This window comes from Oncorhynchus mykiss, chromosome 16 (assembly GCF_057628025.1).
Source record: "Oncorhynchus mykiss isolate SJ-2025 chromosome 16, ASM5762802v1, whole genome shotgun sequence".
NCBI lineage: Eukaryota > Metazoa > Chordata > Actinopteri > Salmoniformes > Salmonidae > Oncorhynchus > Oncorhynchus mykiss.
In genome coordinates this window covers 59,193,736-59,212,668 of record NC_143037.1, presented here as the reverse complement: position 1 = coordinate 59,212,668, position 18,933 = coordinate 59,193,736, and the positions used below count along the sequence as shown (strand labels likewise).

Genomic DNA, 18,933 nt, shown 5'->3' with positions numbered 1-18,933 from the left:
CATTTTTCAGAGTGTTCAATTCACACATCATGCATCCTGCACAATCATAAATTCTCTAGAAAATTTGAGGTGTGAGGTTACATTAATTAATTGCTTATGTACCAAAAACCTTCTCTAGAGTTAGATACAATCTCTTGCTCATTATAAGGTGTGAAAAGACTGGGGCAGAGCGATATTCATTTAAATCAGTTATTGATATACACTTAAATATATAAAAACGCAACATGCAATATTTTTTTTGTTTTTTACTGGGTTACAGTTTATAGGAAATCACTCAATTGACAAATTCATTAGGCCCTAATCTGTGGATTTCACATGACTGGGCAGGGGCGCAGTCATGGGTGGGCGTGGTCCCACCCACTCGGGAGCCAGGCCCAGCCAATCAGAGTTAGTTTTTCCCTACAAAACAGCTTTTTTACAGACAGAAATACGCCTCAGTTTCATCAGCTGTCCGTCCGGTGGGCTGGTCTCAGAAATCCTGCAGGTAAAGAAGCCAGAGGTCCTGAGGCCAGTTGTGAGGCCAGTTGGACATACTGCCAAATTCTCTAAAATGACGTTGGAGGCAGCTTATGGTAGAGAAATTAACATTAAATTATCTTGCAACAGCTCTGGTGGACATTCCTGCAGTCAGCATGCCAATTGCTGGCTCCCTCAAAACTTCAGACATCTATCGCATTGTGTTTTGTTACAAAACTGCACATTTTCGAATGGCCTTTTATTGTCCCCAGCACAAGGTGCACCTGTGCAATGAACACACTTTAACCAGATTCTTGATATGCCACACCTGGCAGGTAGATTGATTATATTGGAAAAGGAGAAATGCTGCCTAACAGGCATGTAAACAAAAATAGTGCACAACATTTGAGAGAAATACGATTTTAGTGTGTATGGAACATATCTGGGATATTTTATTACAGCTCATGAAACATGGGACCAACACTTTACATAGTGTTTATATTTTTGTTCACCATAGAAATAGAGGCAGAGTAAACACAGAAAATTGGGTCTGTACTCACTCTTCTCCTGCTGAGGGAAACTCATGGAGGACCCATTGGTATAGACAGAATCCCCTGAGGAGAGTTTCAGTCCTGAGTTAACAGACACAGAGGAGTGGGTGCCATAGTTGAAATGGTTGTTCGCCTCCATCTGAAAAACAGGTAGCAAAGACAACAAGTCATGAAGAAAAACAATAAATAAACCAGGAAAAAGTATTTGACCCTGCACATCAAATAAATAATAGTTTTTTGAATAAATAATAAATCTAGATCCATACACAAACATGCATTGTTACAACTGCAGGCGTTGGCAAGCCTGATGATGGCTATGAATGATGACACGTTGAGGACGACACCACAAACGTTGCACTCCTACAACATGTCGCAGTTAGAGCAGCAGATGGGATGCTCTGGCCAGCACACTCATGGACAATGAACGCCACGTTAAAGCACAGCGAACCCGTTTTGACAGCGGGGGAACGACAATATTTTGGTCTGCGAGACATGTTATCAAGAAATCTAGCTATACATTGAAAAAGGTATATCGTGGTTTTCAACAAGTTGTACAGCATATTGTACAGAACGTCTGCCTGTTCGTAAACCCAACGTTTAACTGCGTTTGTCAACATCCATCCCACGATAAACGCATAATATTAGCATTAAGAGCTAACTAACACTAGCTAGCTGAAAACATTGGTTTCATTAAGCTATGCTAGCTCGATAGTTCACCACAAATCTTGGCAATGTCACAAATATATATTTAAATTGCCATTTGAAAACAGACAACTTCCGTAGTTAATCATTTATTAGCTAATTTCTAACGACAGAAAATTAGATTCGGTTGTCATTGCTTACTAGCAAGGCTTTCTGCTACACGTGACCATGCGCTGTTGCTGATATCGCCTCTGCATAGACCTGAATCTCTCATCCAATACTCAACTTGTCAGCAAACTAGCTATAGCAGTCTTTCATGATAGCGTGTCATGGTTACACTAGCTCGCTATTTAACTTGTCCAGTTGAAGTTGATGAGCTAGCTAGAAAACAAACCATACCGCTATTCAGTTGTTTATTAAAACTCAACGAAAACAAAAGGGCTCCACGTTAGTGCTTGTAGTGGAATTGAAGAAGAAGCGGCACGAGCGGAATCATAAACATGTTTCGTTTTGTTATAGTTCATATATTGACTAGTTAGCTAAATTAGCTTTCATTCAAAACTCGCCACCAGATGGTTAACGTGATATCCAACTAACGGTAGGCCTACTGTAAGCTATCTAACGTTATCTAGTTAGCAATACGGCGCTAGGTTAGCATCTGATTTGATATCTTTCTAACGTTACTGTACACTGCATCAAAAACAATCATCCAATGAGTTCGTTAGTGAGATGTAACTACATTTAACACAATCGGGCGATTGTAGAATTTGCTGATCGTTTCAACATATCATTTGACACCTCTAGGCCCTTATTAGATCATGCTAAATTCAAGGTTATTGACAATAGCGTCACTAGTAATCAACAACAGACATTAGCTACAACGCTGAGTAAAACTAGTTAATAATAGTCACAGCGGGTCTGTGCTCATAACCATTTGTGATGATAACTAAAACATATAGAGTAATAACATCAGTCGTCTTGGAGTATCGTTTTTGTTTACGTTCTTAAAACAGTGGCTGCTTCTCTTTTGTTAGCCACCAAGCTAATAAACGCACATTGTTTTTGCTGTATTCGCCTGAGATAGTGAGGCAGCATCATCCTCCCTCACACACTCAAAAGTTTGACATAGAATGTAATTAAAACTGACTAACCTTGTAATCCTTGGATTTCAAAGACACTGATGTCTTTGATCATCCGAGTGAACAAATATGGTTGAAGTAGGTACAGGCTATGTAAATAAAACAGGTACAGTATTCGCTAACCTTTGGGTTTCAAATGAGCAAACATGGCTGGTGTTTGAGCGCAGCCATGATCACAGAAGAGAAAGAAATCGAGCCGAAAGAGGAAGTGAATGGTTACGAGATGGCGGATAAATAAAGATAGTTCACTCAAGCCGTTTACCATTGAAAAATATGGTCAGTTCTTCTCTACTTAAAGGGGTGGGTCTCCCTTAGACACCAATGCAAAAGCAGCTGGGTCTGGCCTACTTAGTTCATTGACTTTAATTTAACCAGAAAATAACAGAGAGTGGGGTGTCTCGCTTCCTCTTTCGTCTCTGGAGTTTACACACTGGGGAAGCCTGGGAAGCTCTGGGTCCTAGCACCGGAATAGCACCATATTAGGAGAATTGTCATCTGATGTAGGCAATGACCTATGCAAACCCTGGATTGCAGATGCTGTGTATTGGCCATTCAAATACTTTATAGCCACCGGTCGGACATATTGGCAATCCCCAGAAGCAGCTGTCTTAAAAAAAGTATTAATGGAATTGTAGAGAACAAAATTAAGTATTTACGTATTTTTGTTATTGTAGTGGGACAGTAACATTAATCATCTAATAAAATATATACTTAAAATAAAATGTTTTTATGTTTTGATCATTATTTTATGTTTAGCTCACATAATTTAAAATTATGCATTAAGGTGTCTGTAATATAATAAAACGTGGCAAAAACGAATGTAGACAATAAATGCCTTTCTATAGCTTCCAAAATATTTTTTTTACGACAGTGGGGGAGTGCCAAGATGGAGGACGGTGTCTTCAAGACAGCGCCCCCAAAAAGCTATCTAGTGTATATATAAATAATTGGATGTAGGGCCTACATGTACTTGTAGACTACACACAAAAATACAGGTATACTATGTAATAAAGAATATGCACGAATTTGAGTGCAATCACAGATCAATGGGGGAAATTACTGCAAATACTTTCCTGTATTGTCTCAAATTTCAAGCAACTGAAGAACAAACCACGCAAACAACCGGTAGAGTAAGTTTAAATAGAATTTTATTGAACATTCTGGCTTGTAAGGAACATTTACACGATTTTGCAGGCATTAGTTTCAAAGCTATATACCAATGAATTTTATATTACATCCTGATTAATCAGACTAACCCTCATTCAGCTTAATCTGGATTATGTTTTTTTAACATCTCATGTGCAGCTCACCTGCCGCAAAACCAATTGCCCTCTGGGACAAATAAAATGTAGACTTGAAGAATGTCTCAATTATAGATAAATCATGATATTAGTTTGTACCATTAGGGATATGGTCTCTCACATCACATGGTTCTTGTGTTGAGGGCGTGCAAATTCAGCAGCTCTGCTACTTTGAAAAAACTCTTACACCGCCACAAATGTTAACCTATTCATTCCCCATTTCATTGTTATGAAGTCTAACATTTCAAGGTAAAATGTTTACTTAATTACATTTATGTTTTGATGTTGTAATATTGTGGTAAACTCTCTCCTACAATACATTTGGCAAATTCTCATATTAAAAACACAGATTCTATGAAAGGAATAGAACTATAGTGGGGCAAAAAAGTATTTAGTCAGCCACCAATTGTGCAAGTTCTCCCACTTAAAAATCTTGCTTGTTTGTAGGTGACCAAATACTTATTTTCCACCATAATTTGCAAATAAATTCATAAAAAATCCTACAATGTGATTTTCTGGAGAAAAAAAAATCTAATTTTGTCTGTCAAAGTTGAAGTGTACCTATGATGAAAATTACAGGCCTCTCTCATCTTTTTAAGTGGGAGAACTTGCACAATTGGTGGCTGACTAAATACTTTTTTTGCCCCACTGTACCTGCTTTCGAGGATTATATAAATTTGAGTGCAATACAATTCATGGGAAGATAACCGTTTGCAGGTGTTTCTATTTATTCATTTCACTTAACATATTGTTAGCTGGTCTACTTTTGAACTCAACAGGCATTCTACACACCTTATCATTGTGCAAAACATCATTGACCTTTTATAAGGACTATCCCAATCCAGCAGCAAAAAAACTGCCCTTTAGGAGAAAGTAAGTTACACAAGACTAAACATATTCTGTAGTCTTCAGATTGCCAGCTTCATTTCATGATAAAATGGGCACATTCAGAAAAAGCATAATAATAATATCAAACTCTGTGTTGCTTTCTAAAGAGAAGAATAATATTTGTTCCTAAGAACAGGATGTTTGAACAGCTTCCTCATTAAGCCCTTTCATTGAATGGGGCCCCATGTTATCATCTTTATTGTCGAACCCTTTCAACATGATAACCCTTATTTTCTCGCAATTCGTAATAATTTTCCACAGCACAACTGCTTAATTATTCTAATTCAATACCGCAGACAAAGGATGGCTCAAGGACCCAATGGGATGTCCCCTGGAATCATTAAAGCGCAAATGGTGTCTGGTCAGAATGCAGCTACAGGAAGTGATGCTGAGTTGAGAGGGTGTCATTTAATTAATAAACAATAAAAAATACCCAGACAAATGAAATTGTATGTAGTGCCATGTACTACAATAACAATATTACATTATAGTAACAGAAACCACATTTCCCCCTTCACACTGGAACTGCACGCAGTAGGCGGTTTATTATATGGACCTGTTCTCGTTTTATTTTAATCAATTTGGCATATAATGATTGTACACAAACTCTATTGACATTGAATGGTTTTTGTACAAACATCATTCTCGGTGGCCATCTTTCAGCCTTTCCTCTTGTAGCAGGTGGTCATCCGCATCTCGGAAGTGATGTCAATCTCTATTATTTCATAAAAAAGAAAATGTCCAACTTTCATTCAGAAATAACAGATTATTTGGATAACCAATGATGCAATATATCCACAAAAACACTGATTAGACCAGGTTATGTAGCCTAGAAATAAGTGTAAGGGGCACTAGCACACACGCAAGTGCTAGTGTATTTATGGCTCCCTCTGGAGCTGGGACGCAGCGCTAATAGCTTTATAGGGAAGGGTGGGTGATATTAAATTAAAGTAAACATGGAGCAGAATTATTATTTTGTACTTTTTAATTTTATGATATCTAAATGGGTAGTTCCAGTCTTTTCCCATTGCTGCAACTCCCGTATGGACTCAGGAGAGGTGAAGGTCAAGAGACATGCGTCCTCCGAAATACGACCCTGCCAAGACGCACTGTTTCTTGACACACTGCTCGCTTAGCCCGGAAGCCAGCCGCACCAATATGTGGGAGGAAACTGGCAACCAAGTCAGCTTGCAGGTGCCCTGCCCATCACAAGGAGTCGCTAGAGCGTGATGGGACAAGGACATTCCGGCCGACCAAACCCTCACCTAACACAATGTTGGGCCAATTGTGCGCCCCCTCATGGGTCTCCTGTTCACAGATGGATCGAATCTGGGTCTGTAGTGACGCAGTGCCTTAGACTGCTGCGCCACTCGGGAGGCCACTAGGATATTTATTTACCTACATCAGTGAGCAGCTGATCAGATGTCTGAAGGTTGAGAAACACCGCTTGATGCAGTATTCTTGGTAATTTATTTTGGTAAACAGTGATTAATGAAGTACAGTAGCCATGTCCTCCCATTTCCATTGGAAATGTATGGGAAGTCACACAACACTGAAAGCAGTATCTTTTCAAAAACGTATTTGGCATGAAACATGCATAGCCAGTCTTCAAACACTCGCACCATGGGAAACACGAGTCTTAGTTTCTTAGAACGATGTAGACAAAAATATATATTTTCCAGTGTAACTCAACATCATTTGAAGTGCTTAAGCATGTGATAACTTTACAGGTTTGACATACACACCAATAACTACACATTTACCTCATATTTTCTTGCCAGTGCAAGTTTAATTTGGTCAATACACAGGTTTACCATGTCATATCCCCCATCAACCCCCTCACCACACAAGACCCAGGAGTATTGTAATGTACTCTGACACAACTCTAAACAGATGGAAAGATTCTTGAAGGTAAAAAAACAAAAACAACTAGATGTTTGCCAAACCGAGCTTCAAGCCTCCTTTCAATTTGCCTTCATGTGATCTGCTGTTAGATAATATCAATATGGAATTAGTAAAACAATGTATATTTGGGAGAAACAATAAGACAGATGCCTGAAAGAATTTCACAACATTCAAATCTTATGAACATTGATAGACTGTTTTAGCGATTTAACAGATGAGGAGGAAAGGGGAAACATGTCAGTTTAAAGGCTAAGGTACTGAAACTTTTAACTGTTTCTCTGATCACTATCTATATGCCACAGGAGGGGGCTCACAAGAGGGAACCAAACAAAAACTGTAAATGGTTAGGGGGGGGGCAGATTACTCTGTTTAATTTCATTACATTTGGCAACTGCTTGTATTCCTTTCCTAGGCTGAGAATGATTACTATACAGTACATCAGATCAAATCATGAACGCTTACTCGCCGAGAGTGCAACACTGCAAATGGAAGTGGAGACTGCGGATCCGTACATAACCTGCTCGTCGAACATCTCATTACAAAATCATGGGCATTAATATGGAGTTGGTCCCCCCTTTGCAGCTATAACAGCCTCCACTCTTCTGGGAAGGTTTTCTACTAGATGCTGGAACATTGCTGTGGGGACTTGTTTCCATTCAGCCACAAGAGCATTAGTGAGGTCAGGCACTGATGCTGGGCGATTAGGCCTGGCTCGCAGTCGGCGTTCCAATTCATCCCAAAGGTGTTCGATTGGGTTGAGGTCAGGGCTCTGTGCAGGCCAGTCAAGTTCTTCTACACCGAGCTCGACAAACCATTTCTGTATGGACCTCGCTTTGTGCACGGGGGCATTGTCATGCTGAAACAGGAAAGGGCCTTCCCCAAACTGTTGCCACAAAGTAGGAAGCACAGAATCGTCTAGAATGTCATTGTATGCTGTATCATTGAGATTTCCCTTCACTGGAAGTAAGGGGCCTAGCCCGAACCATGAAAAACAGCCCCAGACCATTATTCCTCCACCACCAAACTTTACAGTTGGCACTATGCACTCAGGCAGGTAGCGTTCTCCTGGCATCCGCCAAACCCATATTCGTCCGTCGGACTGCCAGATGGTGAAGCGTGATTCATCACTCCAGAGAACACGTTTCCACTGCTCCAGAGTCCAATGGCGGCGAGCTTTACACCACTCCAGCCGACGCTTGGCATTGCGTATTGTGATCTTAGGCTTGTGTGCAGCTGCGGAGACCCTAGGAGGGGTTGCTGCCTTAGCTAAAGGAGGTGTGGAAACCACAAGGGGAGGCGCCGACATCAAGTGTGGAGGCTCAGGCAGCGCAGACTCCCTCGCTAAGGTAGTCATTTCATGGTGCTGGGCCATTGGCTGCTTGGAGCGCTGGCAGTAGTCACTGGTGGGTCCCATGGGAGGTCCAGGGGGCTTGGGAGGGTAGCTGTCGCTTTTAGGCAGCCGCTGGGCGACAGACGCCCTCTCCATCCCATTGTAGCCTTTATCCACATCCTTAAACGTTTCACTCATCCGCACTAGGGAACACAAAACAGTCAGACCATTAGAAATGACAAGAACAAAACACAGCAGCGGCAAGGCAATTCAAAGGAGGGAATCTGAAGAGCAGATGGAGCTTTTATAAAACACCTTGTCGACAATCTTATGCATGCCAGCGTTCCACTTCAGTGAGATGACAATAAATATATTGCCTGTATGAAGGGCCAGGAGTTTTTCGCTATGTATTGTGGTGCACACTAAATTGGAGGTGAGCTACACCCGACTACAGTGGTTGAGAATCAGGAAATATGTGAGGTGAGATTTACAACATGATTTCTCTCAGGAGATACAGGCCAGGGTCCAAACCAGGAAACAAGTAAGGTTCTCTGACATGGAGAGCTAACTACAGTCAAACAGGAACAATGAATGACCTATAGATAAGCCTACATCTCGAACCACTGCAAGAGGTGACTTTCCTAAACTTTTTGGGACTTGTCCATACTGTAACCTGTGTTAGAAGGAATCCAGCTGACACATCCTTATTCCTTTCCACAAAAAATGTCCTCTCGTCAGAAAATGTCTCTTATCAAACTGAGATGACAGAATATGCAAACACGGTTTCAGTTCTGTCATGGAAACAGTTTACAGTGTTGACATTAAAAACCCCTTTTTTCGGCCCCTTTTTTTTTTCAATTTTTGCCTAAAATGCCTAACTGCCTGTAGCTCAGGACCTGAAGAAAGGAAATGCATATTCTTAATACCATTTGAAGGGAGACACTTTGAAGTTTGTGGAAATGTGAAATGAATGTAGGAGAATATAACACATTAGAAAACCAACTGTTTTTTTTGCACCATCATCTGTGTAATGCAAGACAAAGGCCATCATTTATTATTCCAGCCCAGGCACATTTAGATGTTGGCCACTAGATGGCAGCAGTGTATGTGCAATGTTTTAGACTGAGCCAATGAACCATTGCATTTCTGTTACATTTTGTGGCAAGACTGCCCAAATGTGCCTAATTGGTTTATTAATAACTTTAAGTTCATAACTGTGCACTCTCAAAAAATAGCATGGTATTATTTCACTGTAATAGCTACTGTAAATTGGACAGTGCAGCTAGATTAACAAGAATGTAAGCTTTCTGACAATATCAGATATGTCTATGTCCTGGGAAATGTTCTTGTTACTTACAACTTCATGCTAATCACATTAGCCTACGTCAGCTCAAAAGTCCCAAGGGGGACCCACCAATCCTGTAGAGGTTTTAAATCTGCTATGCGAATTCAATCACTGACAGCTGAGACACTGATTACTAAATTAGCAGATAAGGCCTAATTGAAAGAAAATTAAGTAATTGAAAAATGGCTTTGAAACCGGAAGTTCAAACTCTTGTGATACAGTATCTGTAGAAACAGCGCCATGTATCTAGCGACCACAGAAATATGAAACACTTCTTCCGTGCTATAAAATAGAAGGGGTTAGGTTACTCAGAAGACTTGAAACCAGTGTAAATATGTGCATCTCACCTTGCATGACAGCTGGCATCGCTACAGAACCACCATGGGGACTCCTCTCCCTGGTCTGGCTCTGGGGCGATCCACTATCCGCCATTGTCGAGGGTGACATCATGGGGACAGAGGACACCGCCATGGGGAGGGGGCTGCCTGTGCCCCCCCGGCCCATCTGGTGGTGCTGGGGGCTTCCCTGTGGAGGGGTGAAATTCTGGGAGGTAGGGGGCATCATCTGAGCCTGAGGTTGTGGAGCGGGAAGAGATGGCTGCTGGGGCTGGTGCTGGTAGTAGGGAATCCCGTTGGACACCATGCTGTAGTGCTGAGGTTGCTGCTGCTGCTGGTGCTGCTGAGGGGGTGGCTGTGGAGGCTGCTGCTGGTGATGCTGTGAGGGCGCAATCCCAGGGTGCACCTGGCTCTGGTAGGCCCCGTACACGCTGTGCGAGTTATACCCCATTGCCATGGCTGCGCTGCTCTGCTGTTGCCCCGGGTTAACCCTGTTCCAGTACTGGCCCCCTGTAAGAGTCATGTTTGGGGGTGGCACCACGGGGGGCTGACGGGACCCAGGCATGCCCCCGTTCAGTTGGTACTGTCCGTGACCCTGGAAATGCTGCTGGCTCTGTTGCTGCATCACCCCAGTGGGAGGCTGCTTCTGGTGCATGCCATGCCCAGGAGACAAGCTCATGGCTGGGCTGTATTGTGGCTGTCCTCCCCACAGGTAGTCGTAGCCCATGCTACTCTGGTGGTGGTGGTTGCTCATATGAGGGTATGGGGCTGTTGGAGGTTGGGAGCCAGGCACACTGGACCCAATTACAGTAGTGCTGCCATTCACATTCATTTCACCGTTCATATCTGCAAAGGTGGTCAGGGACAAGAGTAAGAGAAGACGGGTCAGATAATTCATTTTTCAGAGTGTTCAATTCACACATCATGCATCCTGCACAATCATAAATTCTCTAGAAAATTTGAGGTGTGAAGTTACATGAATGAATTGCTTATACACCAAAGACCTGCTCTAGAGTTAGATACAATCTCTTGCTCATTATAAAAGGGGTGAAAAGACTGGGGCAGAGCGATATTCATTTAAATCAGTTATTGATATACACTGAACAACAATGTAAAACGCAACATGCAATAATTTAAACAATTTTACCGAGTTACAGTTCATAGGACATCAGTCAATTAACAAATTCATTAGGGCCTAATCTAGGGATTTCACATGACTGGGCTGAGGCGCAGTAATGGGTGGGCCTTGCTCCCACTCGGGAGCCAGGCCCAGCCAATCAGAGTTAGTTTTTCCCTACAAAAGTTTTTTTTTACAGACAGATATACGTTTCAGTTTCATCAGCTGTCCGGTGGGCTGGTCTCAGAAATCCTGCAGGTAAAGAAGCCGGATGTCTAGGTCCTGGGCTGGCGTGGTTACACATGGTCTGCAGTTGTGAGGCCAGTTGAACATACTGCCAAATTCTCTAAAACGACGTTGGAGGCAGCTTATGGTAGAGAAATTAACATTAAATTATCTTGCAACAGCTCTGGTGAACATTCCTGCAGGTCAGCATGCCAATTGCTGGCTCCCTCAAAACTTCAGACATCTGTCGCATTGTGTTTTGTTACAAAACTGCACATTTTCGAGTGGCCTTTTATTGTCCCCAGCACAAGGTGCTGTACTCACTCTTCTCCTGCTGAGGGAAACTCATGGAGGACCCATTAGTATAGACAGAATCCCCTGAGGAGAGTTTCAGTCCTGAGTTAACAGACACAGAGGAGTGGGTGCCATAGTTGAAATAGTTGTTCGCCTCCATCTGAAAAACAGGTAGCAAAGACAACAAGTCATGAAGAAAAACAGTAAATATTTAAGGAAAAAATATTTGATCCTGAACATAAAATAAAATTCACAGAAATTCCCTGCAGCTGTCTCATGGTCTATTCTTACAAGCAGAATACACATGCAATGGATGGTTCCCATTAATAAAATAAGTGAGCAGTATAAACTAAACAACAAATACTATGTGATTTTTTAAAATAAATAAAATAACTAGCTAGAACCATACACTAAAATGTATTGGTTACAATGCAGGCGCTGGCAAGCCTGAAGATTGCTATGAATGATGACACGTTGAGGACGACATATAACGTTGCACTTCCACAACATGTCGCAGTTAGAGAAGCAGGGATGCTCTGGCCAGCACACTCATGCAATATACGCCACGGGTTGATCTACGTTAAAGCACAGCGAACCCATTTTGACAGCGGGGGAACGACAATATTTTGGTCTGCGAGACATGTTTTCAAGAAATCTAGCTATACATTGAAAAAGGTATATCGTGGTTTTCAACAAGTAGCTAGCTACATATTGTACAGAACGTCTGACTGTTCGTAAACCCAACGTTTAACTGCGTTTGTCAACATCCATCCCACGATAAACGCATAATATTAGCATTAAGAGTTAACTAACACTAGCTAGCTGAAAACATTGGTTTCATTAAGCTATGCTAGCTCACGAGTTCACCACAAATCTTGGCCATATATAACAAAGCGATGGTAATTGCAATTAGAAAACAGACAACTTCAGTAGTTATACATTTATTAGCTAGCTACTTTCAAACAATATAACATTAGCTTTGCTTGTACATCATGAGCATGGCTTTATTTCTATTATAGCATATTGGATGACTGTGGATAGGCTAGGTTGTAGCAACCTCATGATGGGTAAAGGGGAAATAAGAGTATCATGTCCTATCGTTGTTACATTGAATATAGGGAATGGAATATCTTAACAGCGATAGGATTATGCTACTACATGATACTCTTATTTGCCCAATACCCATCATGAGGTTGCTACAACCTAACCTATGAATTAAAGTTTACACAGGTCGAGAGAAACATTTTGGACAGACAGTGACACAGTGACACATTCAATACCACTTTGCACACTTTTGCCTGCATCTAGCTGATCTAGGGTGTAATCATTAGTTCATCAGTTGCAAACGACAATTTCTATTGGACAAATTCAGGTGTTTATCCCTGTGTCGTTCCATTTGCTTCCGTTTAAGAAACGTTTTTCAACAGAACAGGCGGAATGAATACACGCCTGATCATGTGTAAACACAGCCCATAGTAGCCACATTGTATTCCTATGCGCTCTCCTCCTCTCACCTTTTCCATTCGCTTGTGGACTTCAATGAACAACACTTCAGCTGTACGTGACCAGGCAAAAAAAAAACATTCCAAGCAAAACCATATATCATAACTGCTACACACAGCCTACATCGTTGTCACCATATTAGCTAAAGTAACATCAGTCAACATAGCTAATAGAACTAATGCATTAGTAAACTCGCTACAATCATGCAGTAACATTACAGTATACAGTCAGTGAGCAGTGTAGCACTTACACCGGCGGGCCCTGATGGCAATACATTTGTGAAATCAAAAGCTTACCTTGACTTGGAAGAGTTCCAGTGTTGGATAGTCATAGCCAGCTAGCTAACATAGCATCTCTCTGTTTGAGAAGCGTGTTAGAGTAGGCTGAACTAGCTAGCTGCATTTCCTAGCTAAGTAAGAGAAACTCAAGAAAAAAATAAGTATCTTTCTCTCTCCCTTGCTTCTCCTTCATTTTGAAATAAATGAATTAGTTCAACTATTGTCTTTCTCTCTTCGAGTCAACTACTCACCACATTTTATGCACTGCAGTGCTAGCTAGCTGTGGCTTATGCATTCGATACTAGAATCATTCACTGATAATCTGATTGGGTGGAGAAAAGAAAGTCAGTTTTTGTTGCAAGAGCTCTAATCACTCGGAGGACTGTGCAAGTCTATGGAAGGAGGTGAGAACCATAAGCCTCCCCAGAGGAGGACGGAAACTAGCTATCCCCCAGCTACACCATGAAGCTACCCTACAGAGTGCTGTTTATGCTACTGTAGACCTTCATTGCAAAACAGTGGGTTTTAATGAATTATTTGGTGACGTGAATACATTTAGTATAGTTTTATCTAAAAATAAAAACTTTACAAATGTTTTACAATTTTTATGAAATTCACTGAGGAGGATGGTCCTCCTTCCTCCTAATGTTTACCTGCGTTTTCAACATCCATCCCACGATAAACGCATATTAGCATGAAGCAGCGAACATTAGCTAGTTGAAAACATTGGCTTCATTAAGCTATGTTAGCTCGCCACAAATATTAACCATGTCACAAATATATTAAAATTGCAATTTGAAAACAGACAACTTCCGTAGTTAATCATTTATTACCTAATTTCTAACGACAGAAAATTAGATTCGGTTGTCATTGCTTACTAGCAAGGCTTTCTGCTACACGTGACCATGCGCTGTTTCTGATATCGCCTCTCTGCATAGACCGGAATCTCTCATCCAATACTCAACTTGTCAGCAAACTAGCTATTGCAGTCTTTCATGATAGCGAGCTAATGTAACCATGACACGTTATTTAACTTGTCACATTGAAGTTGGTTGTTTGCTAGCTAAAAGATCCCGCTATCCAGTTGCTTATCAAAAAACTGTCAATAACGAAAACAAAAAAGGGCTAAACGATAGTGTAATTTAATTAAAAGGTGGCACGAGCAGTTGCATAGCTAAACATGTTTAGTTTTGTTATTGTCCATTTCTTGACTAGCTAGCTAAATTAGCTTTCATTCAAAACTCGCCACCCAATGGTTAACTTCATTTCCAACTAACGTTAGGCCTATCTAGCGTTATCTAGTTAGCATCTGATTTGATATCTTTCTAACGTTACTGTACACTGCAACAAAAAACAATCCAACAAGGAGTTCGTTAGTGAGATGTAACTACATTTAACACAATCGGGTTAAAATTATTTAAGTTGCTCATAGTTTCAACATATTATTCGACACCTCTAGACCCTTATAAGATCATGCTAAATTAAAGGTTATTGACAATAATCAACAGATGTTCACTACAACGCAGTGTAACTAATTTATAATACATTCACAGCAGGTCTGTACTCTTTAAACTTTTGCGATGATAGCTAGTTGATGAAACACGTGGAGAGTAACAACATCAGTTGTCCTGGAGTATCGTGTAAGTTTCTGAGCGTGTCTTTTGTTAGTTAGCTAATAAACGCACATTGTTTTCGCTTTATTCACCTGAGATATTGTGAGACCGCATCATCCTCCCTCACACACACACACACACACATCAAAAGTTTGACAGAAAATGTAATTTAAACGGACTAACCTTGTAATCCTTGGATTTCAAAGGCACTGATGTATTTTATCATCCGAGTGAACAAATATGGCTGAAGTAGGTACAGGCTATGTAAATAAATCAGGTACAGTATTCGCTAACCTTTGGGTTTCAAATGAGAAAACATGGCTTGTGTTCGAGCGCAGCGATGATCACAGAAGATAAATACATCGAGCCGAAAGAAGAAGTGAATGGGTGAACCGACGGATAAATTAAGATAGTTCACTCAGGCCGTTTACTATTGAAAATAATGATCAGTTCCGGTCGACTTAACGGGGTGGGTCTCCCATAAACACCAATGCAATAGCAGTTGTGTCTGGTCTACTTAGTTCATTGACTGTCATTTGACAAAAAATAATGCTGATACGATGTAAATCAAATCAAATTGTATTGCTCACATACAGGTTTAGCAGATGTTATTGTGGGTGTAGCGAAATGCTTGTGTTTCTAGCTCCAACAGTGTAGCAATATCTTACAAGTAATATCTAACAATTTCACAGCAATTCACACAATACGCACAAATCTAAAGTAAAGGAACGGAATTAAGAATATATAAATATTTGGATGAGCAATGTCGGAGCGGCATAGACTAAAATACAGTAGAATAGAATACAGTAAAACATATAAGATGGGTAATGCAAATTATGTAAACATTATTAAAGTGACTAGTGTTCCATTATTAAAGTGTCCAGTGATTTCAAGTCTATGTATATAGGGCAGAAGCCTCTGAATGTGCTAGGGATTGCTATTTAACAGTCTGATGGCATTGAGATAGAAGCTGTTTTTCAGTCTCTCGGTCCCAGATTGATGCAGCTGTTCTGACCTCGCCTTCTGGATGATAGCATGGTGAGCAGGCAGTGGCTGGTGTGGTTGAATTGGACATCAAAAGACTTTGTAGCCACCGGTCAGCCATATTGGCACTCTCCAGTTGGAGCAGTCTTCCATAAGAATTAATAAAATTATACAGGACAAAATTCTACATTACCAGTCCAAAGTTTGGACACACCTACAATTTTTTTTTTAAAAACAATTTTCTACATTGTAGAACAATAGGGAAGACATCAAACTATAAAATAGCACATGTGGAATCATGTAGTAACCAAAAAAGTGTTACACAAATATTTTATACTTTTATACTTTAATCTTTTATACTTTATTCTTCAAAGTAGCCACAATTTGCCTTGATGACAGCTTTGCACACTCTTGGCATTCTCTCAACCAGTTTCACCTGGAATGCTTTTCCAACAGTTGAAGGAGTTCCTACATAAGCTGAGCACTTGTTGGCTGTTTTTTCTTCACTCTGTGGTCCAGCTCATCCCGAACTATCTCAATTGGGTTGAGGTCAGGTGATTGTGGAGGCCAGGTCATCTGATGCAGCACTCCATCACTCTCCTTCTTGGTCAAATAGCCCTTACACAGCCTGGAGGTGTGTTGGGTCATTGTCTTGTTGAAAAACAAATGATAGTCCCACTAAGCGCAAACCAGATGGGATGGCGTATCGCTGCAGAATAATGTGATACACATGCTGATTATGTGTGCTTTGAATTCTAAATAAATCACAGTGTCACCAGCAAAGCACCCCCACACCATCACACCTCCTCCTCCATGCTTCACAGTGGGAACCCCACATGCAGAGATCATCCGTTCATCTACTCTGTCTAAAAAAGACACAGCAATTGGAACCATAAAAAATCTAATTTGGACTCATAAGACCAAAGGACAGATTTCCACCAGTCTAATGTCCATTTCTCGTGTTTCTTGGCCCAAGCAAGCCTCTTCTTCTTTTTGGTGTCCAAAAAAGCAATTTGACCATGAAGGTCTGATTCACAGTCTCCTCTGAACAGTTGAGGTTGAGATGTGTCTGTTACTTGAACTGTGTGAAGCATTTATTTGGGCTGTAATCTGAGGTACAGTTAACTCTAATGAATTTATCCTCTGCAGCAGAGGTAACTCAGGGTGTTCTTTTCCTGTGGCAGTGCTTAATGGTAGCACTTCATGGTTTTTGCGACTGCACTTGAAGAAACTTTCAAAGTTCTTGAAATGTTCTGGATTGACTGACCTTCATGACTTAAAGTAATGATGGACTGTTGTTTCTCTTTGCTTATTTGAGCTGTTCTTGCCATAATAGGGACTTTGGTATTTTACCAAATAGGGCTATCTTCTGTATACCACCCTTACCTTGTCACAACACAACAGGTTGGGTTAAACGCATAAAGATGGAAAGAAATTCCACAAATGTACTTTTAACAAGGCACACGTTAATTGAAAAGCATTCCAGGTGACTACCTCATGAAGCTGGTTGAGGAAATGCCAAGAGTGTGCAAGGGTGAAATTTAAAACATTTCATAGTCTCTCTGACTATGAGAAACAATATTCTCTGGTCTTATGAAACCAAGATTGAACTCTTTGGCCTGAATGCCAAGCGTCACGTCTGGAGGAAACCTGGCACCATACGGTGAAGCATGGTGGTGGCAGCATCATGTTGTGGGGATGTTTTTCAGCGGCAGGGACTGGAAAACTAGACAGGAAAAGAAATGAGAGATCCTGGATGAAAACCTGCTGCAGGGCGCTCAGGACCTTAGACTGGGGAGAAGGTTCACCTTCTAACAGGACAACAAACCTAAGCACACAACCAAGACAATGCATGAGTGGCTTCGGGACAAGTCCCTGAATGTCCTTGAGTAGCCCAGCCAGAGTCCAGACTTGAAAATAGCTATGCAGCGAAGCTCCCCATCCAACCTGACAGAGCTTGAGAGGATCTGCAGAGAAGAATGGGAGAAACTCCCCAAATACAGGTGTGCCAAGCTTGTAACATCCTAACCAATTAGACTCGATGCTGTAATCACTACCAAAGGTTCTTCAACAAAGTACTGAGTAAAGGGTCTGAATACTTATGTAATTGTGATATTTCAGTTATTTATTTTTTGTAAAAAAGCAAACATTTCAAAAAAACTGTTTCTGCTTTGTCATTATGGGGTATTGTGTGTAGATTGATGAGGGGAAAAAAACAATTTAAACAATTTTAGAATAAGGCTGTAATGTAAAATGTGGAAAAAGTGAAGGTGTTTGAATACTTTCCAAATGCACTGTAAATAATTGGATGTAGGGCCTACCTGTACTTTTAGACTACACACAAAAATCCAGGTATACCATGTAATTTAAAAATAGGTATGCATGTTAGTGTAATTACAGATTAATAGGGGAAATGACTGCAAAATCATGTAAAAGTATATTACAATACTTTACCGTATACATTGTCTCAAATTTCAAGCAGCTGAAGAGCAGACCACAGACAACCGATAGAGTAAGTTTAAATGTAATTTTATTGAACATTCTGGCTTGTGAGGAACATTTACACGATTTTGCTGACATTAGTTTCAGGCTGTACATATCAAGTATTTGTGTATTACAGCCTGATTAATCGACTAATCATCATTCAGCTCCATCTGGATTTTATGTTTATGTCTCATGTGATCACCTGCTCTTTCAACGCGCAACCCCCTATTGTCTCGCAGTTCCTAATCGTTTTACACATCTTTCAAGGCACAACTATTTAATTATTCTCATTCAATACCGAAGACAAAGGCCGGCTCAAGGACCGAATGGGATGTCTCTTGGAATCATTAGAGCGCAAAAGGTGTCTGGTCAGAATGCTGCTACAGAAAGTGATGCTGAGATGGCGCGGAGTTGGGAGGGTGACGTAACATTACAAATTGCCAGACAAATGAAACTGTATGTTGTGCCATTTTTCCCCACAGTATACTATTATATGGCCCTGTTCAAATGTTATTGTAATCAATTAGGCATATGATTGTACAT

At 40.8% G+C, this 18,933-nt stretch overlaps 2 protein-coding genes across 12 annotated transcripts in view; both read right to left on the bottom strand.

The window, feature by feature from the left end:
• Window positions 1-3,220, bottom strand: part of LOC110492375 (uncharacterized) — a 43,061-nt gene extending 39,841 nt beyond the window's left edge. For 2 of the 3 annotated variants that reach the window (XM_021566635.3, XM_021566636.3), the window contains exons 1-2: window positions 2,801-3,220; window positions 1,017-1,146 (exon numbers count right to left, since the gene is read on the bottom strand). In XM_021566635.3, coding sequence (XP_021422310.3) covers window positions 1,017-1,146 — 130 coding nt within the window. In that variant the 5' untranslated portion in view covers window positions 2,801-3,220. The remainder of the gene's footprint in view (window positions 1-1,016; window positions 1,147-2,800) is intronic. The other variant, XM_021566634.3, reaches the window with a different exon arrangement.
• Window positions 3,221-6,746: 3,526 nt separating this feature from the next.
• LOC110492376 (uncharacterized) lies at window positions 6,747-15,473 on the bottom strand. Of its 9 annotated transcripts, none has more exons than XM_090203516.1 (4): window positions 15,106-15,473; window positions 11,559-11,688; window positions 9,905-10,738; window positions 6,747-8,415 (listed from the first exon to the last, which is right to left on the bottom strand). In XM_090203516.1, exons 2-4 carry the CDS (start codon window positions 11,686-11,688, stop codon window positions 7,436-7,438), a joined length of 1,944 nt encoding a protein of 647 aa, XP_090059642.1. In that variant the 5' UTR covers window positions 15,106-15,473; the 3' UTR covers window positions 6,747-7,435. The 9 variants fall into 9 exon arrangements, with proteins under 9 accessions (XP_090059642.1, XP_090059644.1, XP_090059647.1 ...); XM_090203518.1 differs by having other exon boundaries at window positions 11,211-11,688; window positions 15,106-15,472; XM_090203521.1 differs by having other exon boundaries at window positions 11,219-11,688; window positions 15,106-15,472.
• Between the last annotated feature and the right edge of the window lie 3,460 nt (window positions 15,474-18,933).

Coding starts and splice junctions, on each gene's coding strand:
- LOC110492376 (XM_090203516.1), bottom strand. CDS start 11,688: ATGGAGGCGAACAACTATTTCAACTATGGCACCCACTCCTCTGTGTCT. Junction 10,739..11,558: donor TTTCCCTCAGCAGGAGAAGA/GTGAGTACAGCA, acceptor CCACCTTTGCAG/ATATGAACGGTGAAATGAAT. Junction 8,416..9,904: donor GATGCCAGCTGTCATGCAAG/GTGAGATGCACA, acceptor TGTGTTCCCTAG/TGCGGATGAGTGAAACGTTT.